The 23,381-nt window shown below is 39.6% G+C and overlaps 1 protein-coding gene across 1 annotated transcript in view; it reads right to left on the reverse strand.

The window, feature by feature from the left end:
• Window positions 1-550: 550 nt before the first annotated feature.
• The window catches only part of LOC117507858, a 198,991-nt gene continuing 176,160 nt past the window's right edge, over window positions 551-23,381 (reverse strand). Inside the window, exons 9-10 of the mRNA XM_034167641.1 lie at window positions 8,497-8,761; window positions 551-8,421 (exon numbers count right to left, since the gene is read on the reverse strand). Coding sequence (XP_034023532.1) covers window positions 8,212-8,421; window positions 8,497-8,761 — 475 coding nt within the window. The 3' untranslated portion in view covers window positions 551-8,211. The remainder of the gene's footprint in view (window positions 8,422-8,496; window positions 8,762-23,381) is intronic.

Here is a 23,381-nt window from a genome sequence, read left to right on the forward strand (position 1 = left end):
ATATAAAGCGCCTTGGGGCAACTGTTTGTTGTGATTTGGCGCTATATAAGAAAAAAAGTTGATTGATTGATTGATTGATTGTAGCTGGAACAGGATGAACTTATTACTTCTTATGCAGAACTGCATAAGAAAAGAGTTTCGGACTTTGCCCTGTCATGGGATCTTCCACCAGTCACCAGTGAAAACAGGAAGTGGCTGCACGATAAACTTCTTGTTCATGCAGTAAGGAAAGCTCTTGGTGTTAATAATTCTTTTTTTGTGGTCCAAATCTGAGGTGGTTCATTCATGTTTTGCTGCCAGTCATGGTCATTAAGAATGGATTTGATTGATCTGCTATTAAAATTTTTGAGTAACACTACTGCAAAATCATTCACTGCAAAATCAATCAAAATAAAAACATGGGAGCCAGACTTGATTGACGCTGTGACATCATCCATCAAACGTTTGACAGGAGGTGGGGTAGGATTCTCTCTCTCTGCCCTGTGTGTGTGTGTGTACGTCTTTCCTTTGCTCTGTGTGTGTTTCCTCTGCTCTGTTTGTCTTTCATCTAATCTGTGTGTTTCCTCAGCTCAGTGTCTGTTTCTTCTCATCTGTGCTTTTCCTCAGATTTGTGTCTGTCTTTCTCCTTATCTGTGTGTTTCCTCAGCTCAGTGTTTTTCTTCTAACCTGTGTGTGTTTCCTCAGATCAGTGTCTGTCTTTCTCCTAATCTGTGTGTTTCCTCAGCTCAGTGTCTGTTTCTTCTCATCTGTGCTTTTCCTCAGATTTGTGTCTGTCTTTCTCCTTATCTGTGTGTTTCCTCAGCTCAGTGTTTTTCTTCTAACCTGTGTGTGTTTCCTCAGATCAGTGTCTGTCTTTCTCCTAATCTGTGTGTTTCCTCAGCTCTGTTTGTCTTTCTTCTAATTTGTTTCCTCAGCTCTGTGTCTTTCTTCTAATTTATGTTTCCTCAGCTCTGTTTGTATTTCTTCTAATCTGTTTCCTCATTTTAGTGTCTGTCTTTCTTCTAATTTGTGTTTCCTCAGCTCTGTCTGTCTTTCTTCTAATCTTTTTCCTCATTTTAGTGTCTGTCTTTCTTCTAATTTGTGTTCTCTGTTTAGTCTGTCTTTCTTCTAATTTGTGTTCCCTCAGTTCAGTGTCTCCTTATCTCTGTGTTCCCTCAGTTCTGTCTTTCTTCTCATCTGTTTCCTCAGATCAGTGTCTCTTTCTTCTAATCCGTGTTCCCTCGGTTCAGTCTGTCTTTCTCCTTATCTGTGTGTTTCCTCAGATCAGTGTCTGTCTTTCTCCTAATCTGTGTGTTCCCTCAGTTCTTTCTTCTAATCTGTGTTCCCTCATTTCTGTCTGTCTTTCTTCTAGTCTGTGTTTCCTCAGCTCTGTTTGTCTTTCTTCTGTTTCCTCAGCTCTTTGTCTTTCTTCTAATCTGTGTGTTTCCTCAACTCTGTGTCTTTCTTCTAATTTGTTTCCTCAACTGTCTTTCTTCTAATCTGTGTTTCCTCAGCTCTGCTTGTCTTTCTTCTAATTTGTGTTTCCTCAGTTCTGTCTTTCTTCTAATCTGTTTCCTCAGTTCTGTCTGTCTGTCTTCTAATCTGTGTGTTTCCTCAGCTCTGTTTGTCTTTCTTCTAATCTGTGTTTCCTCAACTCTGTGTCTTTCTTCTAATTTGTTTCCTCAGCTCTGTCTTTCTTCTAATCTGTTTCCTCATCTTATCTTTTTTCTAATCTGTGTGTTTCCTCAGATCTGTTTGTCTTTCTTCTAATTTGTGTTTCCTCAGCTGTGTCTTTCCTCTAATTTGTGTTTCCTCAGATCTGTCTTTCTTCTAATCTGTGTTTCCTCAGCTCTGTGTCTTTCTTCTAATCTGTTTCCTCAGCTCTGTTTGTCTTTCTTCTAATTTGTGTTTCTTCAGATCTGTGTCTTTCTTCTAATCTGTGTTTCCTCAGTTCTGTTTGTCTTTCTTCTAATTTGTGTTTCTTCAGCTGTTTGTCTTTCTTCTAATCTGTTTGTTTCCTCAGATCTGTCTTTCTTCTAATCTGTGTGTTTCCTCAGCTCTGTGTCTTTCTTCTAATCTGTTTCCTCAGCTCTGTTTGTCTTTCTTCTAATTCGTGTTTCCTCCATTCTGTTTGTCTTTCCTCTAATCTGTGCTTCCTCAGATCTGTTTCTTTCTTCTAATCTGTGCTTCCTCAGATCTGCTTGTCTTTCTTCTAATTTGTTTCCTCAATTCTGTTTGTCTTTCTTCTAATTTGTGTTTCATCAGCTCTGTTTGTCTTTCTTCTAATCTGTTTCCTCAGCTCTGTCTGTCTTTCTTCTAATCTGTGTGTTTCCTCAGCTCTGTTTGTCTTTCTTCTAATTTGTGTTTCCTCAGTTGTCTTTCTTCTAATTTGTTTCCTCAGCTCTGTTTGTCTTTCTTCTAATCTGTTTCCTCAGCTCTGTCTGTCTTTCTTCTAATCTGTGTTTCCTCAGCTCTGTTTGTCTTTCTTCTAATCTGTCTTTCCTCAGCTCTGTCTTTCTTCTAATCTGTGTGTTTGCTCAGCTCTGTTTGTCTTTCTTCTAATCTGTTTGCTCAGCTCTGTTTGTCTTTCTTCTAATCTGTCTTTCCTCAGCTCTGTCTGTCTTTCTTCTAATCTGTGTGTTTGCTCAGCTCTGTTTGTCTTTCTTCTACTCTGTTTCCTCAGCTCTACTTTTTATAATCTGTGTGTTTCATCAGTGACTGTCTTTCTTCTTCTGTTTCCTCAGCTCTGTGTGTTTTTCTAATGTTTCCTCAGTTCTGTCTTTCTTCTTCACTGTGTTTCCTCAGCTCTGTCTTTTTCTAATCTGTGTGTTTCTTCAGTTCTCTGTCTGTCTTTCTTCTAATTTGTTTCCTCAGCTCTGTCTTTCTTCTAATCTGTTTCCCCAGCTGTTTGTCGTTCTTCTAATCTGTGTGTTTACTCAGCTCTCTGTCTGTCTTTCTTCTAATTTGTTTCTTCAGGTCTTTCATCTAATGTTTGTTTCCTCAGCTCTTTATCTTTTTTCTAATCTGTGTGTTTCCTGAGCTCTGTTTGTCTTTCTTCTAATTTGTGTTTCCTCAGATCTGTCTTTCCTCTAATTTGTTTCCTCAGATCTGTCTTTCTTCTAATCTGTGTGTTTCCTCAGCTCTGTCTTTCCTCTAATTTGTGTTTCCTCAGCTCTGTCTTTCCTCTAATTTGTTTCCTCAGCTCTGTTTGTCTTTCTTCTAATCTGTTTCCTCAGCTCTGTCTTTCTTCTAATTTGTGTTTCCTCAGCTGTTTGTCTTTCTTCTAATCTGTTTCCTCAGCTGTCTTTCTTCTAATCTGTGTTTCCTCAGCTCTGTTTGTCTTTCTTCTAATCTGTGTTTCCTCAGCTCTGTCTGTCTTTCTTCTAATCTGTGTGTTTCCTCAGCTCTGTTTGTCTTTCTTTTAATTTGTGTTTCCTCAGCTCTGTGTCTATCTTCTAATTTGTTTCTTCAGCTCTGTCTTTCTTCTAATCTGTGTTTCCTCAGATCTGTTTGTCATTCTTCTAATCTGTGTGTTTCCTCAGCTCTGTCTGTCTTTTTTCTAATTTGTTTCCTCAGCTCTTTCATCTAATCTGTTTGTTTCCTCAGCTCTGTTTATCTTTTTTCTAATCTGTGTGTTTCCTCTCATCTGTCTTTCTTCTAATCTCTTTCCTCAGCTCTGTCTTTTTCTAATCTGTGTTTCTTCTTCTCTGTGTTTCCTCAGTTCTGTCTTTCTTCTAATCTGTTTCCTCAGATCTGTTTGTCATTCTTCTAATCTGTGTTTCCTCAGCTCTGTTTGTCTTTCTTCTAATCTGTCTTTCCTCAGCTCTGTCTGTCTTTCTTCTAATCTGTGTGTTTGCTCAGCTCTGTTTGTCTTTCTTCTAATCTGTGTTTCCTCAGCTCTGTTTGTCTTTCTTCTAATCTGTCTTTCCTCAGCTCTGTCTGTCTTTCTTCTAATCTGTGTGTTTGCTCAGCTCTGTTTGTTTCTTCTATTCTGTTTCCTCAGATCTACTTTTTATAATCTGTGTGTTTCATCAGTGACTGTCTTTCTTCTTCTGTTTCCTCAGCTCTGTGTGTTTTTCTAATCTGTTTCCTCAATTCTGTCTTTTTCTAATCTGTCTTTCTTCTTCAGTTTCCTCAGCTCTGTCTTTTTCTAATCTGTGTGTTTCTTCAGTTCTCTGTCTGTCTTTCTTCTAATCTGTGTTTCCCCAGCTGTTTGTCGTTCTTCTAATCTGTGTGTTTACTCAGCTCTCTGTCTGTCTTTCTTCTAATTTGTTTCTTCAGGTCTTTCATCTAATGTTTGTTTCCTCAGCTCTTTATCTTTTTTCTAATCTGTGTGTTTCCTGAGCTCTGTTTGTCTTTCTTCTAATTTGTTTCCTCAGATCTGTCTTTCCTCTAATTTGTTTCCTCAGATCTGTCTTTCTTCTAATCTGTGTGTTTCCTCAGATCTGTCTTTCCTCTAATTTGTGTTTCCTCAGCTCTGTCTTTCCTCTAATTTGTTTCCTCAGCTCTGTCTTTCTTCTAATTTGTGTTTCCTCAGCTGTTTGTCTTTCTTCTAATCTGTGTTTCCTCAGCTGTCTTTCTTCTAATCTGTGTTTCCTCAGCTCTGTTTGTCTTTCTTCTAATCTGTTTCCTCAGCTGTCTTTCTTCTAATCTGTGTTTCCTCAGCTCTGTTTGTCTTTCTTCTAATCTGTTTCCTCAGCTCTGTCTTTCTTCTAATTTGTGTTTCCTCAGCTGTTTGTCTTTCTTCTAATCTGTTTCATCAGCTGTCTTTCTTCTAATCTGTGTTTCCTCAGCTCTGTTTGTCTTTCTTCTAATCTGTGTTTCCTCAGCTCTGTCTGTCTTTCTTCTAATCTGTTTCCTCAGCTCTGTTTGTCTTTCTTTTAATTTGTGTTTCCTCAGCTCTGTGTCTATCTTCTAATTTGTTTCTTCAGCTCTGTCTTTCTTCTAATCTGTTTCCTCAGCTCTGTTTGTCATTCTTCTAATCTGTGTGTTTCCTCAGATCTCTGTCTGTCTTTTTTCTAATTTGTTTCCTCAGCTCTTTCATCTAATCTGTTTGTTTCCTCAGCTCTGTTTATCTTTTTTCTAATCTGTGTGTTTCCTCTCATCTGTCTTTCTTCTAATCTCTTTCCTCAGCTCTGTCTTTTTCTAATCTGTGTTTCTTCTTCTCTGTGTTTCCTCAGTTCTGTCTTTCTTCTAATCTGTTTCCTCAGATCTGTTTGTCATTCTTCTAATCTGTGTGTTTCCTCAGCTCTGTGTCTTTCTTCTAGTTTGTTTCTTCAGCTCTGTCTTTCTTCTAATCTATGTTTCCTCAGCTCTGTTTGTCATTCTTCTAATCTGTGTGTTTCCTCAGATCTCTGTCTTTTTTCTAATTTGTTTCCTCAGCTCTTTCATCTAATCTGTTTGTTTCCTCAGCTCTGTTTATCTTTTTTCTAATCTGTGTGTTTCCTCAGCTCTGTTTGTCTTTCTTCTAATTTGTGTTTCCTCAGCTGTCTGTCTTTCCTCTAATTTGTTTCCTCAGCTCTGTCTTTCTTCTAATCTGTGTGTTTCCTCAGCTCTGTGTCTTTCTTGTGTTTCCTCCGCTCTGTTTGTCTTTCTTCTAATTTGTGTTTCCTCCGTTCTGTTTGTCTTTCTTCTAATCTGTGTTTCCTCAGATCTGTTTGTCTTTCTTCTAATCTGTGTTTCCTCAGCTGTTTGTCTTTCTTCTAATTTGTTTCCTCAGCTCTGTTTGTCTTTCTACTAATTTGTGTTTCCTCAACTGTCTTTCTTCTAATCTGTTTCCTCAGCTCTGTCTTTCTTCTAATCTATTTCCTCAGATCTGTTTGTCTTTCTTCTAATTTGTTTCCTCAGCTCTCTCTTTCTTCTCATCTGTTTCCTCAGCTCTGTCTGTCTTTCTTCTAATCTGTTTCCTCAGCTCTCTCTCTCTCTTCTAATCTGTTTCCTCAACTCTGTCTTTCTTCTAATCTGTGTTTCCTCCATTCTGTTTGTCTTTCTTCTAATCTGTTTCCTCAACTCTGTCTTTCTTCTAATTTGTGTTTCCTCCGTTCTGTTTGTCTTTCTTCTAATCTGTTTCCTCAGATCTGTTTGTCTTTCTTCTAATCTGTTTCCTCAGCTGTTTGTCTTTCTTCTAATTTGTTTCCTCAGCTCTGTTTGTCTTTCTACTAATTTGTGTTCCTCAACTGTCTTTCTTCTAATCTGTTTCCTCAGCTCTGTCTTTCTTCTAATCTATTTCCTCAGTTCTCTTTCTTCTCATCTGTTTCCTCAGCTCTGTCTGTCTTTCTTCTAATCTGTGTTTCCTCAGCTCTGTTTGTCTTTCTTCTAATTTGTGTTTCCTCAGCTGTCTGTCTTTCCTCTAATTTGTTTCCTCAGCTCTGTCTTTCTTCTAATCTGTGTGTTTCCTCAGCTCTGTGTCTTTCTTCTGTGTTTCCTCCGCTCTGTTTGTCTTTCTTCTAATTTGTGTTTCCTCCGTTCTGTTTGTCTTTCTTCTAATCTGTGTTTCCTCAGATCTGTTTGTCTTTCTTCTAATCTGTGTTTCCTCAGCTGTTTGTCTTTCTTCTAATTTGTTTCCTCAGCTCTGTTTGTCTTTCTACTAATTTGTGTTTCCTCAACTGTCTTTCTTCTAATCTGTTTCCTCAGCTCTGTCTTTCTTCTAATCTATTTCCTCAGATCTGTTTGTCTTTCTTCTAATTTGTTTCCTCAGCTCTCTCTTTCTTCTCATCTGTTTCCTCAGCTCTGTCTGTCTTTCTTCTAATCTGTTTCCTCAGCTCTCTCTCTCTCTTCTAATCTGTTTCCTCAACTCTGTCTTTCTTCTAATCTGTGTTTCCTCAGTTCTGTCTTTCCTCAGTTGTCTGTCTTTCCTCTAATCTGTTTCCTCAGCTCTGTCTCTTTCTTGTAATCTGTTTTGTTTCCTCTAATCTGTGTCTTTCTTCTAATCTGTTTCCCTCAGTTCTGTCTCTTTCTTCTAATCTGTGTGTTTCCTCTAATCTGTGTTTCCTCAGTTCTGTCTTTCTTCTAATCTGTTTCCTCTAATCTGTCTTTCTTCTAATCTTTGTTTCCTCAGCTCTGTCTGTCTTTCTTCTCATCTGTGAGTTTCCTCAGCTCAGTCGTTTTCCTCTAATCTGTTTCCTCAGATCTGTCTCTTTCTTGTAATCTGTGTGTTTCCTCAGTGTCTCTTTCTTCTTCTCTGTGAGTTTCCTCAGCTCTGTGTCTTTTTCTAATCTGTTTCCTCTAATCTGTCTTTCTTCTGTTTCCTCCGATCTGTCTTTTTCTAATCTGTGTTTTTATCAGTGTCTGTCTTTTTCTAATCTGTGTGTTTCCTCAGTGTCTGTCTTTTTCTAATCTGTGTTTCCTCAGCTCAGTGTGTGTGTGGGTGTGTTGTGATTTCACTGGAGATGATGTTAAAGTTTATTGATCATGTTTAAATGTAATATTTTGATAAAGATACATTTTGCGGAGAATCAACTATTATTTGTCATGTTTTTTGTTTTTATGCAAGTTGGCCTTCACAATAAGAGTGAAAAGGTCACAGGACACAGACACATTAGATTTAAAGTAAATTGTCCAAGAAGTAATGAAAATATTCAGTTTCCTTCCAGACGGTGTCGTCTTTGTCGGGTTCATTCTAAATAAATGATTTGCGTGTGTCGTTACTGACGTGTTCATTTTTCTTTCTGTTAAATGTTTCTGACACCTTTATTCAGAGGATCAGGAAGCAGCAGGTAATTTCAGAACACGAGGTGAAGAATGCATCCATATGGACCTGGAAGAGAAAATAAAAGCACCCACATCTCCGGAGCATCAGACGGTTCCAGGAACTGTCAGTACTTTTTTGTTGTTGACAAACTGGACCTTTAATTAATTATTATGAATAAACAGCTTTCAAAATGTGTTTTTACAAATTAAAATGCTGACTAAGACCAGCTGGAACTGAGTCCTGCATCGACCTTGAGGCCCGCTGGTGCTGGTGCTTATCTCGGGATTCTTTCTCGTGACTTCCCCCTGGATGGGACTCCAGTCCATCACGAGTCACTTCCCACGTCCAGCTGGGTGGACTGAGACATGTAGTGTGAATGCAAGTCAAACCCAGGTCCACCTCCTCCCACTGAGCGACCCGCTCTGTTCCATCATCGGACAGCAGAACTGAAATATGAAACCTTTCCAACATGGTGGGACCCAGTGGACACCTTAAGGACAAAGAAAAAATGAATCCACTACTGGAACCTACACAACTCTGTTTTATGCTTGCTGCCTGGATTCAACGAGGCCCTGAACAAAGCCCACGATGGCACAGTAAATGTCCGCCCCAAGACATGACGACGGAGCCATAGGATTAAAGCGCTGCTTCAGTTCTTCCACTTCTTTACCGTCCAGCGGACAAAAGATGTCTGGGACGCGTAGTCCATTTTGAACAATGTCTGACACATCCCAGTCTTCAAACTGTTCCTCCTGTAAAGTCAAAGAGACGTCTTCTGTAAGAACAAGTTCCACCGGGGGCAGGTTCAGGTTCTCTGTTGCTCTTACCTCAGGATCGTCAGGACTCCGACTCTTTTCGGTTTCCCAGAGTTGGTTGGGGGTGTGGTTGTGTTCTGTCCGCAGTGGATGGTTGTTCCAGCCATCAGTAAAAGTGTCCAGGTCTGCCTGGATTCTGGGCAAGAACACAAACCGGGCACAGAAGAGATGGGTGCAGTTCGTTGGGTCCAGCAGTCCGTCCGCCTCAAGGCTGCGGAGCAAGTCATAATAGGCGTGTGACACCGCCTTCCAAACGTCCCGCCACAACCGCTCGATCCTGAAAGACATTTAAGGTTGGTGTGTTTACTTTTTAAAAGCCGCTCCCAAAACCACACCCTGAGCCACACCAGATTTCTGAGCCCCATCATGAGAAGTTTACCTTTCAAAATATGAACCCAAGTGTCACCCATCCACATCGTCCCCCGTGTGATCAGTCCGCCTGTATGATATGTACATGTGGGTTATTGAGCAGTTTCTTTTGAATGATCAGACGTTATGATGGGATGTTTACCAAATAGTAACGCTGTGTTTGATGATTTTAACACAGAGGAATGTTTTCTGAGACGCTGTCACCTGCACAAAATCAAACATACTGTTGACAAATCACTGAAGGCGGTCACAGAACAGCCGCACCCATTGCTTATCACATCTATAAACTCTATTCATACTATAACTCAGGCAAAGCCTTGGACTGAACATCAGCGTAGGCTGTTGTAAATATATCAGTTAGTTCCCCTCTGGCAGATCCCGAGCAGCCGGGAAAGCAGGCTGACTGGGTGACTGTGAGGAGGAAGCGTAGCCCTAAACAGAAGCCCCGTGTACACCGCCAACCCGTTCACATTTCTAACCGTTTTTCCCCACTCGACGACACACCCGCCGAGGATCAAACTCTGGTTATTGGCGACTCTGTTTTGAGAAATGTGAAGTTAGCGACACCAGCAACCATAGTCAATTGTCTTCCGGGGGCCAGAGCAGGCGACATTGAAGGAAATTTGAAACTGCTGGTTAAGGCTAAGCGTAAATTTGGTAAGATTGTAATTCACGTCGGCAGTAATGACACCCGGTTACGCCAATCGGAGGTCACTAAAATTAACATTAAATCGGTGTGTAACTTTGCAAAAACAATGTCGGACTCTGTAGTTTTCTCTGGGCCCCTCCCCAATCAGACCGGGAGTGACATGTTTAGCCGCATGTTCTCCTTGAATTGCTGGCTGTCTGAGTGGTGTCCAAAAAATGAGGTGGGCTACATAGATAATTGGCAAAGCTTCTGGGGAAAACCTGGTCTTGTTAGGAGAGACGGCATCCATCCCACTTTGGATGGAGCAGCTCTCATTTCTAGAAATCTGGCTAATTTTCTTAAATCCTCCAAACCGTGACTATCCAGGGTTGGGACCAGGAAGCAGAGTTGTAGTCTTACACACCTCTCTGCAGCTTCTCTCCCCCTGCCATCCCCTCATTACCCCATCCCCGTAGAGACGGTGCCTGCTCCCAGACTACCAATAACCAGCAAAAATCTATTTAAGCATAAAAATTCAAAAAGAAAAAATAATATAGCACCTTCTACTGCACCACAGACTAAAACAGTTAAATGTGGTCTATTAAACATTAGGTCTCTCTCTTCTAAGTCCCTGTTGGTAAATGATATAATAATTGATCAACATATTGATTTATTCTGCCTAACAGAAACCTGGTTACAGCAGGATGAATATGTTAGTTTAAATGAGTCAACACCCCCGAGTCACACTAACTGTCAGAATGCTCGTAGCACGGGCCGGGGCGGTGGATTAGCAGCAATCTTCCATTCCAGCTTATTAATTAATCAAAAACCCAGACAGAGCTTTAATTCATTTGAAAGCTTGTCTCTTAGTCTTGTCCATCCAAATTGGAAGTCCCAAAAACCAGTTTTATTTGTTATTATCTATCGTCCACCTGGTCGTTACTGTGAGTTTCTCTGTGAATTTTCAGACCTTTTGTCTGACTTAGTGCTTAGCTCAGATAAGATAATTATAGTGGGCGATTTTAACATCCACACAGATGCTGAGAATGACAGCCTCAACACTGCATTTAATCTATTATTAGACTCTATTGGCTTTGCTCAAAAAGTAAATGAGTCCACCCACCACTTTAATCATATCTTAGATCTTGTTCTGACTTATGGTATGGAAATAGAAGACTTAACAGTATTCCCTGAAAACTCCCTTCTGTCTGATCATTTTTTAATAACATTTACATTTACTCTGATGGACTACCCAGCAGTAGGGAATAAGTTTCATTACACTAGAAGTCTTTCAGAAAGCGCTGTAACTAGGTTTAAGGATATGATTCCTTCTTTATGTTCTCTAATGCCATATAACAACACAGTGCAGAGTAGCTACCTAAACTCTGTAAGGGAGATAGAGTATCTCGTCAATAGTTTTACATCCTCATTGAAGACAACTTTGGATGCTGTAGCTCCTCTGAAAAAGAGAGCTTTAAATCAGAAGTGTCTGACTCCATGGTATAACTCTCAAACTCGTAGCTTAAAGCAGATAACCCGTAAGTTGGAGAGGAAATGGCGTCTCACTAATTTAGAAGATCTTCACTTAGCCTGGAAAAAGAGTCTGTTGCTCTATAAAAAAGCCCTCCGTAAAGCTAGGACATCTTTCTACTCATCACTAATTGAAGAAAATAAGAACAACCCCAGGTTTCTTTTCAGCACTGTAGCCAGGCTGACAAAGAGTCAGAGCTCTATTGAGCTGAGTATTCCATTATCTTTAACTAGTAATGAGTTCATGACTTTCTTTGCTAACAAAATTTTAACTATTAGAGAAAAAATTACTCATAACCATCCCAAAGACGTATCGTTATCTTTGGCTGCTTTCAGTGATGCCGGTATTTGGTTAGACTCTTTCTCTCCGATTGTTCTGTCTGAGTTATTTTCATTAGTTACTTCATCCAAACCATCAACATGTTTATTAGACCCCATTCCTACCAGGCTGCTCAAGGAAGCCCTACCATTATTTAATGCTTCGATCTTAAATATGATCAATCTATCTTTGTTAGTTGGCTATGTACCACAGGCTTTTAAGGTGGCAGTAATTAAACCATTACTTAAAAAGCCATCACTTGACCCAGCTATCTTAGCTAATTATAGGCCAATCTCCAACCTTCCTTTTCTCTCAAAAATTCTTGAAAGGGTAGTTGTAAAACAGCTAACTGATCATCTGCAGAGGAATGGTCTATTTGAAGAGTTTCAGTCAGGTTTTAGAATTCATCATAGTACAGAAACAGCATTAGTGAAGGTTACAAATGATCTTCTTATGGCCTCGGACAGTGGACTCATCTCTGTGCTTGTTCTGTTAGACCTCAGTGCTGCTTTTGATACTGTTGACCATAAAATTTTATTACAGAGATTAGAGCATGCCATAGGTATTAAAGGCACTGCGCTGCGGTGGTTTGAATCATATTTGTCTAATAGATTACAATTTGTTCATGTAAATGGGGAATCTTCTTCACAGACTAAAGTTAATTATGGAGTTCCACAAGGTTCTGTGCTAGGACCAATTTTATTCACTTTATATATGCTTCCCTTAGGCAGTATTATTAGACGGTATTGCTTAAATTTTCATTGTTACGCAGATGATACCCAGCTTTATCTATCCATGAAGCCAGAGGACACACACCAATTAGCTAAACTGCAGGATTGTCTTACAGACATAAAGACATGGATGACCTCTAATTTCCTGCTTTTAAACTCAGATAAAACTGAAGTTATTGTTCTTGGCCCCACAAATCTTAGAAACATGGTGTCTAACCAGATCCTTACTCTGGATGGCATTACCCTGACCTCTAGTAATACTGTGAGAAATCTTGGAGTCATTTTTGATCAGGATATGTCATTCAAAGCGCATATTAAACAAATATGTAGGACTGCTTTTTTGCATTTACGCAATATCTCTAAAATTAGAAAGGTCTTGTCTCAGAGTGATGCTGAAAAACTAATTCATGCATTTATTTCCTCTAGGCTGGACTATTGTAATTCATTATTATCAGGTTGTCCTAAAAGTTCCCTAAAAAGCCTTCAGTTAATTCAAAATGCTGCAGCTAGAGTGCTGACGGGGACTAGAAGGAGAGAGCATATCTCACCCATATTGGCCTCTCTTCATTGGCTTCCTGTTAATTCTAGAATAGAATTTAAAATTCTTCTTCTTACTTATAAGGTTTTGAATAATCAGGTCCCATCTTATCTTAGGGACCTCGTAGTACCATATCACCCCAATAGAGCGCTTCGCTCTCAGACTGCAGGCTTACTTGTAGTTCCTAGGGTTTGTAAGAGTAGAATGGGAGGCAGAGCCTTCAGCTTTCAGGCTCCTCTCCTGTGGAACCAGCTCCCAATTCAGATCAGAGAGACAGACACCCTCTCTACTTTTAAGATTAGGCTTAAAACTTTCCTTTTTGCTAAAGCTTATAGTTAGGGCTGGATCAGGTGACCCTGAACCATCCCTTAGTTATGCTGCTATAGACGTAGACTGCTGGGGGGTTCCCATGATGCACTGTTTCTTTCTCTTTTTGCTCTGTATGCACCACTCTGCATTTAATCATTAGTGATCGATCTCTGCTCCCCTCCACAGCATGTCTTTTTCCTGGTTCTCTCCCTCAGTCCCAACCAGTCCCAGCAGAAGACTGCCCCTCCCTGAGCCTGGTTCTGCTGGAGGTTTCTTCCTGTTAAAAGGGAGTTTTTCCTTCCCACTGTAGCCAAGTGCTTGCTCACAGGGGGTCGTTTTGACCGTTGGGGTTTTACATCATTATTGTATGGCCTTGCCTTACAATATAAAGCGCCTTGGGGCAACTGTTTGTTGTGATTTGGCGCTATATAAAAAAAAAATTGATTGATTGATTGATATCACGTCGATTGTATGTGACAGACGTAGTTCAAAGTTGCTTAGGTAGATGAAGGCCTCCAGACGACGGTATTTTAAACAGACTGTGAATGATAAACTATTGTAGGCTTCAGTGATACCTACATATGGGTTTATTAAAGGTATTCATCAAAGGTTTCATGTTGCCAACATTAATGACCCATGTCATTTGGGTCCTGTAGACTTTTTTTTTCAGTAAATGCTTCTGGGGAGCATACGCATGGCTGATAACCTTCTGATTTTTTTTTTTTTTTTTTTTGCCACTGCAAACAGGGAAATGGCGTTCCACAACCAATTTTTTTCTATTTATTTATTTATTGTCGTTGCCAAATTAATTCTTACCCCATGCTATTTTAGATCACATCATGCAACCTTCACTTCTGGGGGTGCTTTAGGTAGATGAGGTGGACACTGACCTGATGCAGAAAGAAACCAGAAGTGATGTTCCATGGCCAATTTTTGTTTATTTTTATTTTGTTTTTCCGCTGCCGAATCAGTTCTTCCTCCATGCTGTTTTAGATCACATCATGTGACCTTCACTTCTAGGAGTCCTTAAGGTAGATGAGGAAGGATCAGGCACAGAAACAAACCAGAAGTGATGTCACTGCAACTGGGTCCTCATGGCCGATGAAGCGGATGGCACATGTGACCATTCAAAATGGCTGCACCCATGGGTTCTTAGGGGTCCTCATGGTGGATGAGGCTGATGGCCAGTGGTGGGCACAGATAACCAAAACATTAACTTCGATAACAGATAATCAGATAACTGAAAAGTTATCTTCAATAAAGATAAAACAATAAACCACCCAAAAATGTATCAGAAGTTACAGATAACCGATAAGATAAATTCCAATATTGCCTCTGACACATCTACAACTAGTAGTAGAACAAATTTAATAGCTTACAATAATATTAAAAATAAAAACAGACCCCAACAATGAGACCACACTTTTCTTTCTACATTCTGCTCCTGCTGGAAGCTCTTATTTACTACAGAGCTCCCAACACAGAGGCACTCCAAGAGCAACCATAAAGCCAACTCTCTATCAATTATGACACTCCGGTCAGGCGCAGGTCTTGAAAAATAAAGTCATGCTGACTTATGGTTTTGATTATAAATAACATTAAAACCGATAGAATAACTCCACTAATGTCAATTATGTCATTTGTACAAAGTTAAAATATAACATGTATCTTTTAATGTTGTACAAAGTTAAAATATAACATGTATCTTTTAATGTTGAATAATGCACTAATTCTGAGGTTTTGTAACAGACAGATCGCAAAGGATTCTGGGTAAAAGTGCCTCTTTTTGGAGCTAGGGGAAGGCGAAGGGCTACAAATCCCTCCGTTTGGAGGGGTAGGAGGAGCTTACTGCTGTCTCTGAAAAAACAAACATGGCGCCGAAAGAGCCGCACAAATGAAGCGGCTTTCATTACAAATTACACTGTTTAGAAAGTTATAACTTGCCAAAAAACTTTACAGGCAGTTGTCTATGACAGTAACGTGTCTGCTGCTGGATGCATGTTGCGTATGTTGTCGTTCTGAAGAATATCGTAACGTCGCTCGTGCGCTGCGTTATAATGCACATACACACGAACGCTACGATAAGACACTTTTATATCTCACATTCGGAGAAAATCATGATAAAGTGTAAGCACGTTAATTTGTATGTTCATAAATCTTTGGATAATATCAATCCCTGCTGTTGGATTTCAAGGTCTGTAACACGTGTGTATTTAGTAAACAAACAGAGCCCTGAACACACTCATCTAATAAGCTTTCAGGCAGAAAATGAAAAGTTTCATCAATGGGAATAAGTTCGAAAATATATACACACACATGTATATGTGTAACACATAACCTGACGTCCTGATATTATTTGTCAAGGAAATAAGGCTGGATGCAAAAAATGGGAGAATCTGAAAAAGAAATAAGGTTGTAATTCCATTAAAAAGTGAAACTTGTATAATGTATACATTCATTGCACACAAAAAAAGCCATTTGCAAAGCCAAAAAGTTGATTTGACAATCATCTGACATAACCGGGGTCAAAATAAATAGAACACTGCTATCTACTGGTTCCCACACGCTTAGTGAACACTACTGACCAGTAGATGGCAGTAGAGGCCTTGAAAACAAAATTCCAGATACAGTAATCCCTGTCTGCTACATTTAAAATGCGTAGAATTTAACAAACGCAAATAAAACCAACATCTATAAATGCAGAAAATATATTCAAGAGAGTTTTAGGCACTGGAGTTTAATGCTGTTGTCTGTGGAGCCTGAACAGAGTGTCTGAAATGCATTTGTCCTGTCGTGATGTACTGAGATTACATCATCCTACCCAAAATGCATTGCGGGTCACAGGATGTGCTCACAAAACCTTAAAAATTAGCACATTACTTTGAAACTAAAACATATATCTGATATTTTCACTTAATAAAACTCAGACATGACAGTAATTTTAAATAACTTGTCCAAAATTTGTTTGGTTAAAATTTGAACCATAAGTTAAAAAACGTATGCCTCTGGATGACTTAGGTGATATCGGCAGCCTTTTGGTATGGTGTTAAAGGAAATGTTTTTTTTCTTTTGGGGCTGTTTCTCTTTTGTCTGCACATGATTGAGATCCTTTTTATACAAGCGGCTCTCTTCTATTAGCAAAGGTTATAGCTGTGCATCTGTTACAAATTTTTAACAGGTGAGTGCTAAATTAATTTCAAAAATGCTTGTCGCTGTTCAGCTTTGTTTATTTTGTTTATCGGTTTAAAAGTTAACGGACAAAGATTAATCGGAAGATAATTGGTCTGATAATGGTTTTTAAAGTTATCTAAAAAGATAATCCGATAAAGAAAACATTATCTTCGATAATGATCTGTTATCGGATTATCGGAAGTGTGCCCACCACTGTTGATGGCCTATTGAATTTGGAAAAGGTTTTTTTTTTTGCCATCACCCAAACATCTCGTCTGGATTTCAGCTTCACGCGATGTTCGGTATAATCACACTGTGACACAGATGTGCGCCCCAAAGGTCCCGCAGGCCGACTGATCACACACCGATAACCCGTCTGTCAATGACATAAGCAACTGACTGATGGGGCAGAGACATGCCCGTCTTCATATTTTCAATTTTTTAAACACTTTATTTTCCTATTTTCACATTTAACTGAACATACATAACATACCAACAACAGCAACAACAACAACAAAATACAAATGTAAATGTCAACAACACCCACCCCCCCACCATAGCCGGCGCCACGAGGAGGTGTTTGGGGGCGACGCCCCCTCACATCATCAACCTCGCCCCCTTGGATGTTAGAGTTATCAAAAAAGAAATACTGGAAAATATAGCAAAATATTAGTTATTCAATAATATCACGTATTTAACAAATAAACCAAATTAATTAACTAAAGTAATTAATTTTAAAACAAATGGATATGGCGTGTGTCTGTGTTCAAGGGATTTGATAGGTTGAAGGTTGCGCTTGTCAGTGCAGCAGAGGGCGGTGCGTTTCCAACGCGTCGTGACGTCAGACGCGTCGCTTCGGAAGTGGCAGGGGGCGGAGATTGTTACGTCACACTCTGGCTGTTTCCACAACCTGAAAAAAGTTCAGCGATCACCTTCTTGAATTTGCGTCGCCTGAACCACAAAAAAGCTTTAAAAAACAGCAGTAAAACGATTCTCCATCACCCTGCTGGGAGAAACTTTTTTTCAGCTACTTTTCAGAGTGACGCCGACCGAGGGAGGACTGACGACTTGGTGGGATATCGATCGAACCGCGACAGCGGGCCGACCCGCACGGAGAAGCCGGCCTTCAGGCATCATCACTGGTCAGACCGAGGCAGGCAGCCGGGGTGATGGAGCAAACCCACTCAGTCTGAAATCTCCCACTTTTTGGATATATGCCAAGTCCCAGTTTGACCAACGGAGTTTAGTTCTGCAGCTTTATCGAGGTGAGAATAATGTAAAAATAAAACGTGATGTTTACTGAACTGCTGTGAAGGTTTATTGATCGGCTAACGTTAGCGTAGCCTTTTAGCACAGTTGATCTGCGTGAAGGCTTTAATTTGTAAATGGTTCAGTCTTTTTTAATTTTTACCAAATAAAGCTACAGCTTTTTTCAGACACCACAAAGGCTCAACTTTAAATAACTTATTTTTTCTGGCGTTTTTTTTCCATCATTTTTTTTCCCGTTCCCCCCCCCCCCCCTTTTTTTTATATATAAACTGTTTAGTGTTTCTTTATAATTAAAGAAATATTTTTATTTGTCCCAATCAGGAACATTTGCTGTGCAGACAACCAAACTTCCATTGATGAGCTGAACACCACGAAGTCCAGTCGAAAGAAAACATCTTTGCTTTTCAGCAACACCACCAGAGGTCAAAGCTGCAGAAGAGACCTTCATCTGGTCCAGAGAATCCAGCAGAACATCACCTGCTTCTAAATAAAGGCTCTTTGAACAGCAACTATTTTATTATTTTTTAAAAAGCTGTTTCATTTTATATTTGAACAATAAATGAACGGATCATTAAAAATGTCCACGAAATCAAAGTCCAAAGACATTTGCACAAGTAGAAGCTCTCCACTTATTGTGCTCAAATTCATATTTTAGAAATGACTCTGTCCTGATAACATTAAAGGCAATTACATATTTTGATGAAATTACAAGTTTAAATGACTATAAAAAATTCATCATGAGGTTTATGTCACAAAAATCCTATTTCAACAGTTCTTTTAGTCAGACAGGTAGTACTGTCTGACTAAAAGAACTGTTGAAATAGTTAACTTAAGAAGACAGTATGAAATTTCACAAATGGTCACAGAAATCCTACTTTACAATCACACTGCAGTCATTGTTAAATTATCTCCTGTTGCATTTATAATAAACATTTGTATTTATTTAGTGTTTGTTTTTATGGTTGAAATGAGATATAAATAATCTACCAGACTTAAAAAATGTACAAGTTTCCATGTTATTTTATTTGTCTAAAAATAAATGTCTGAGGTTCCGTATGTTAAACAAGAAATTATCTAATCTGAAATAACTGGTGGTTTTAATTTACAGATGAAAGGTTTATAAAGAACCATTTATTGATTTATTTAGGTATTTTAATTACAAGTGTTCTAAACTTTTTTTTTAACAGTAATCAGAAATTTTGAGGTAACAACAATAAAAAAACATTTCCAATGATTTTTCTTCAGAAAACTGCTCTATAAATGAGCAGTCCTGCGACACGTTAATGTTTTGTACAGATCAGTGGTTTCTGCCATGAGTCTTCCGTGTTTTGGCCCGACGCATCGTTCCTATTGGACAACACGAAGATATGTCACAGCTCAGAGTGTCGAAAGTTGGCGCACCTCATCTCGACAGAACACCGGCTCTGTGTGGTATGCAGGAGATCACTTGACCGAGGGTCTATACGTTCAAATAATAATTAAAAAAATACTGTCATCACTCTTTACTCTTAGTCTCTTACAACGGTGCAGCGTAAATACACGAGCTTTCCAGGAGCGCACCCAATTCATTACGCACACTCAGAGGCACGTCTCCTCCGGTGCGCACTTTTTTTGGGGGGGGGGGGGGCGACCCCACCCCCTGTGATAAACTCATCACCCCCTTAATATTTTTTTTCTGGCGCCGGGACTGCCCCCCCACAAGGCTTAGGGGCAAAAAAAAAGTTAAAAGGGGCCACAAAACTGGGCAGTCTTTTTACAATCAGGCTGTGTTTGTTTTTTTGTGTTGTTTTCTTTTTAACTACAACAGTATTATTCCACATAAATTCTTGGAAACAGGGCAAATGCCTCTAAATGAACACAGTACTTATTGTAAGGGGAAAAGTTCAATGTCGTCCATAAAAGAACTCCAGGTTGCAGAAAAGTCCTTCCTTCTTTTGCTCGTCTTGTATCTGAGCTTTTCCAGAGGCAGAAAGGAAAACACCTCCTTCAACCACTGTAGCGATGTTGGGGGTTTCTTTGCCTTCCAGTTAAAGAGATTCAGTCAACGAGTGAGTAACAAAGCAAATGACAAACCATTCACCTTTAAATTTGTGACCTCACAATTCAGGGGGGGGCTATGCAAAAATGACTGTGTGGAAATCAGGAACTATGGTCTTTTTGCACATCAAATCAAATCAATTTTATTTATATAGCGCCAAATCACAACAAACAGTTGCCCCAAGGTGCTTTATATTGTAAGGCAAGGCCATACAATAATTATGTAAAACCCCAACGGTCAAAACGACCCCCTGTGAGCAAGCACTTGGCTACAGTGGGAAGGAAAAACTCCCTTTTAACAGGAAGAAACCTCCAGCAGAACCAGGCTCAGGGAGGGGCAGTCTTCTGCTGGGACTGGTTGGGGCTGAGGGAGAGAACCAGGAAAAAGACATGCTGTGGAGGGGAGCAGAGATCGATCACTAATGATTAAATGCAGAGTGGTGCATACAGAGCAAAAAGAGAAAGAAACACTCAGTGCATCATGGGAACCCCCCAGCAGTCTACGTCTATAGCAGCATAACTAAGGGATGGTTCAGGGTCACCTGATCCAGCCCTAACTATAAGCTTTAGCAAAAAAGAAAGTTTTTGCTAATATGGGTGAGATATGCTCTCTCCTTCTAGTCCCTGTCAGTACTCTAGCTGCAGCATTTTGAATTAACTGAAGGCTTTTCAGGGAACATTTAGGACAACCTGATAATAATGAATTACAATAGTCCAGCTTAGAGGAAATAAATGCATGAATTAGTTTTTCAGCATCACTCTGAGACAAGACCTTTCTAATTTTAGAGATATTGCGCAAATGCAAAAAAGCAGTCCTACATATTTGCTTAATATGCACATTGAAGGACATATCCTGATCAAAAATGACTCCAAGATTTCTCACAGTATTACTAGAGGTCAGGGTAATGCCATCCAGAGTAAGGATCTGGTTAGACACCATGTTTCTAAGATTTGTGGGGCCAAGTACAATAACTTCAGTTTTATCTGAGTTTAAAAGCAGGAAATTAGAGGTCATCCATGTCTTTATGTCTGTAAGACAATCCTGCAGTTTAACTAATTGGTGTGTGTCCTCTGGCTTCATGGATAGATAAAGCTGGGTATCATCTGTGTAACAATGAAAATTTAAGCAATGCTGTCTAATAATACTGCCTAAGGGAAGCATGTATAAAGTGAATAAAATCGGTCCTAGCACAGAACCTTGTGGAACTCCATAATTAACCTTAGTCTGTGAAGAAGACTCCCCATTTACATGAACAAATTGTAATCTATTAGATAAATATGATTCAAACCACCGCAGCGCAGTGCCTTTAATACCTATGGCATGCTCTAATCTCTATAATAAAATTTTATGGTCAACAGTATCAAAAGCAGCACTGAGGTCTAACAGGACAAGCACAGAGATGAGTCCACTGTCTGAGGCCATAAGAAGATCATTTGAAACCTTCACTAATGCTGTTTCTGTACTATGATGAATTCTAAAACCTGACTGAAACTCTTCAAATAGACCATTCCTCTGCAGATGATCAGTTAGCTGTTTTACAACTACCCTTTCAAGAATTTTTGAGAGAAAAGGAAGGTTGGAGATTGGCCTATAATTAGCTAAGATAGCTGGGTCAAGTGATGGCTTTTTAAGTAATGGTTTAATTACTGCCACCTTAAAAGCCTGTGGTACATAGCCAACTAATAAAGATAGATTGATCATATTTAAGATCGAAGCATTAATTAATGGTAGGGCTTCCTTGAGCAGCCTGGTAGGAATGGGGTCTAATAGACATGTTGATGGTTTGGAGGAAGTAACTAATTAAAATAACTCAGACAGAACAATCGGAGAGAAAGAGTCTAACCAAATACCAGCATTACTGAAAGCAGTCGAACATAAAGATATGTCTTTGGGATGGTTATGAATAATTTTTTCTCTAATAGTTAAAATTTTATTAGCAAAGAAAGTCATGAAGTCATTACTAGTTAAAGTTAAAGGAATACTCGGCTCAATAGAGCTCTGACTCTTTGTCAGCCTGGCTACAGTGCTGAAAAGAAACCTGGGGTTGTTCTTATTTTCTTCAATTAGTGATGAGTAGTAAGATGTCCTAGCTTTACGGAGGGCTTTTTTTTATAGAGCAACAGACTCTTTTTCCAGGCTAAGTGAAGATCTTCTAAATTAGTGAGACGCCATTTCCTCTCCAGCTTACGGGTTATCTGCTTTAAAGGTGATAGAGGTTGAATGGGGCATTAATCCTTGTTCTGTGATGTGATATGTACCCCAACAAAAATTGGTTGGGTCTGTAATGGCTCAGAACCTTCCTAAAAGGCTCTCTGAAACAGCTATGTTACTATGCTGGGTTTAGAATGCGTCGTTTGCCCTTACTGACGTCGTTTCGGAGGTAATTTGGCAACCTCATTATGAAATGCACGTAGGTATTGGCGCTGATCGGTTGCCGTTGTTTGATTGGCTGCCCTTGCTCTCACTGAAAAGAAAGTGCGGAGGATCAGCTGTTTTTAACAGCAGATGCGGAGCGGCTCGGATAAAAAAAAAGCATAAAAATGTCTTTGTAAAACTCAGTGCCGTTACCAGCATCACTGGTAGTTGTTGGCGCTCTTTTTCTTCTGGGCGAGAAGGTTCTTATAAACAGACACACGCAGAACACAATGCGCATGCTCTCCCTTCGCAGCGCCGCGACCGGCTGCTTGATGAGGACGTAAAAAAAAAAAGAACATGCAAAATTGGACTACAAAAAATCCACGAAACTTCATTTGTTTTGTTTTACTTCGGTTACTGTGACTTCCAAAGGTTATTCATTGAAATACGCAAGCTGCCCTTTGCAAGCTTACTTGCTGCCAGCATAATAATGCAAATAGCTCGCTGCTAAGGGGTTAGCTCATTCCCTTTAGAGGAACAAACCAGAGCTAACGTGCCATTCTAATGTGCAATTCTTACAACAGGAATATTGCGCAACACAAATTTAAAACAAAAGAAAATGTGATACTCACAGGCTGTACTGATTGCTGGGGTTGATTTTGTCGCAGAGTCAGAACTGACCCTCTACTGAGTATTAAATGCTGACTGAAGCCAGCTCGAAATTGCGCAAGGTTTGTGAAACAGTCCTCCGTGAAATGCGCAGAGCAAAGAAATAGTCGGCGGTTGTATGTACTGGGGATGCGGTTAAAAATGAATAAAAGCCAGTGATCGCGTACATTGCTTTTCGTGGGAAGAATATGGAAAGATCGTAGGCCGCTATGACAGCCTGGGAAGGCACACCTGTAGCTCGCCATTGCTCCTCTTTGAGTGTTATGAATGGGTGGGCACAACCTTATGAATAATTAATTTTGAAGGGGCGTATGTGAAAGGGGGTGGGTGTGGGTGTGTGGGGGGGGGGGCTATTGGTGAAAAAGTGACGTAAGTTTTCTCTCAAAAATGGATTGGCCCGTTTTCTAGGGGCAATTCAAAAAAGGAGCTATACTTAAAATAGAAGTTCTGAAACTTGCTGGCACTTCATGTGTTTTCCCCACAGCGGGGAGACTCTGAACTAACACCAAAAACATGAAAAAGATGATTTTGATTCTCTATCCCCTTTAAGCTGCGAGTTTGTGAGTTATACCACGGAGTCAGGCACTTCTGATTTAAAGCTCTCTCTTTCAGAGGAGCTACAGCATCCAAAGTTGTCTTCAATGAATATGTAAAACTATTGACGAGATACTCTATCTCACTTACAGAGTTTAGGTAGCTACTCTGCACTGTGTTGGTATATGGCATTAGAGAACATAAAGAAGGAATCATATCCTTAAACCTAGTTACAGCGCTTTCTGAAAGACTTCTAGTGTAATGAAACTTATTCCCCACTGCTGGGTAGTCCATCAGAGTAAATGTAAATGTTATTAAGAAATGATCAGACAGAAGGGAGTTTTCAGGGAATACTGTTAAGTCTTCAATTTCCATACCATAAGTCAGAACAAGCTCTAAGATATGATTAAAGTGGTGGGTGGACTCATTTACTTTTT

Source organism: Thalassophryne amazonica, chromosome 3 (genome assembly GCF_902500255.1).
Source record: "Thalassophryne amazonica chromosome 3, fThaAma1.1, whole genome shotgun sequence".
Classification (NCBI taxonomy): Eukaryota; Metazoa; Chordata; class Actinopteri; order Batrachoidiformes; family Batrachoididae; genus Thalassophryne; species Thalassophryne amazonica.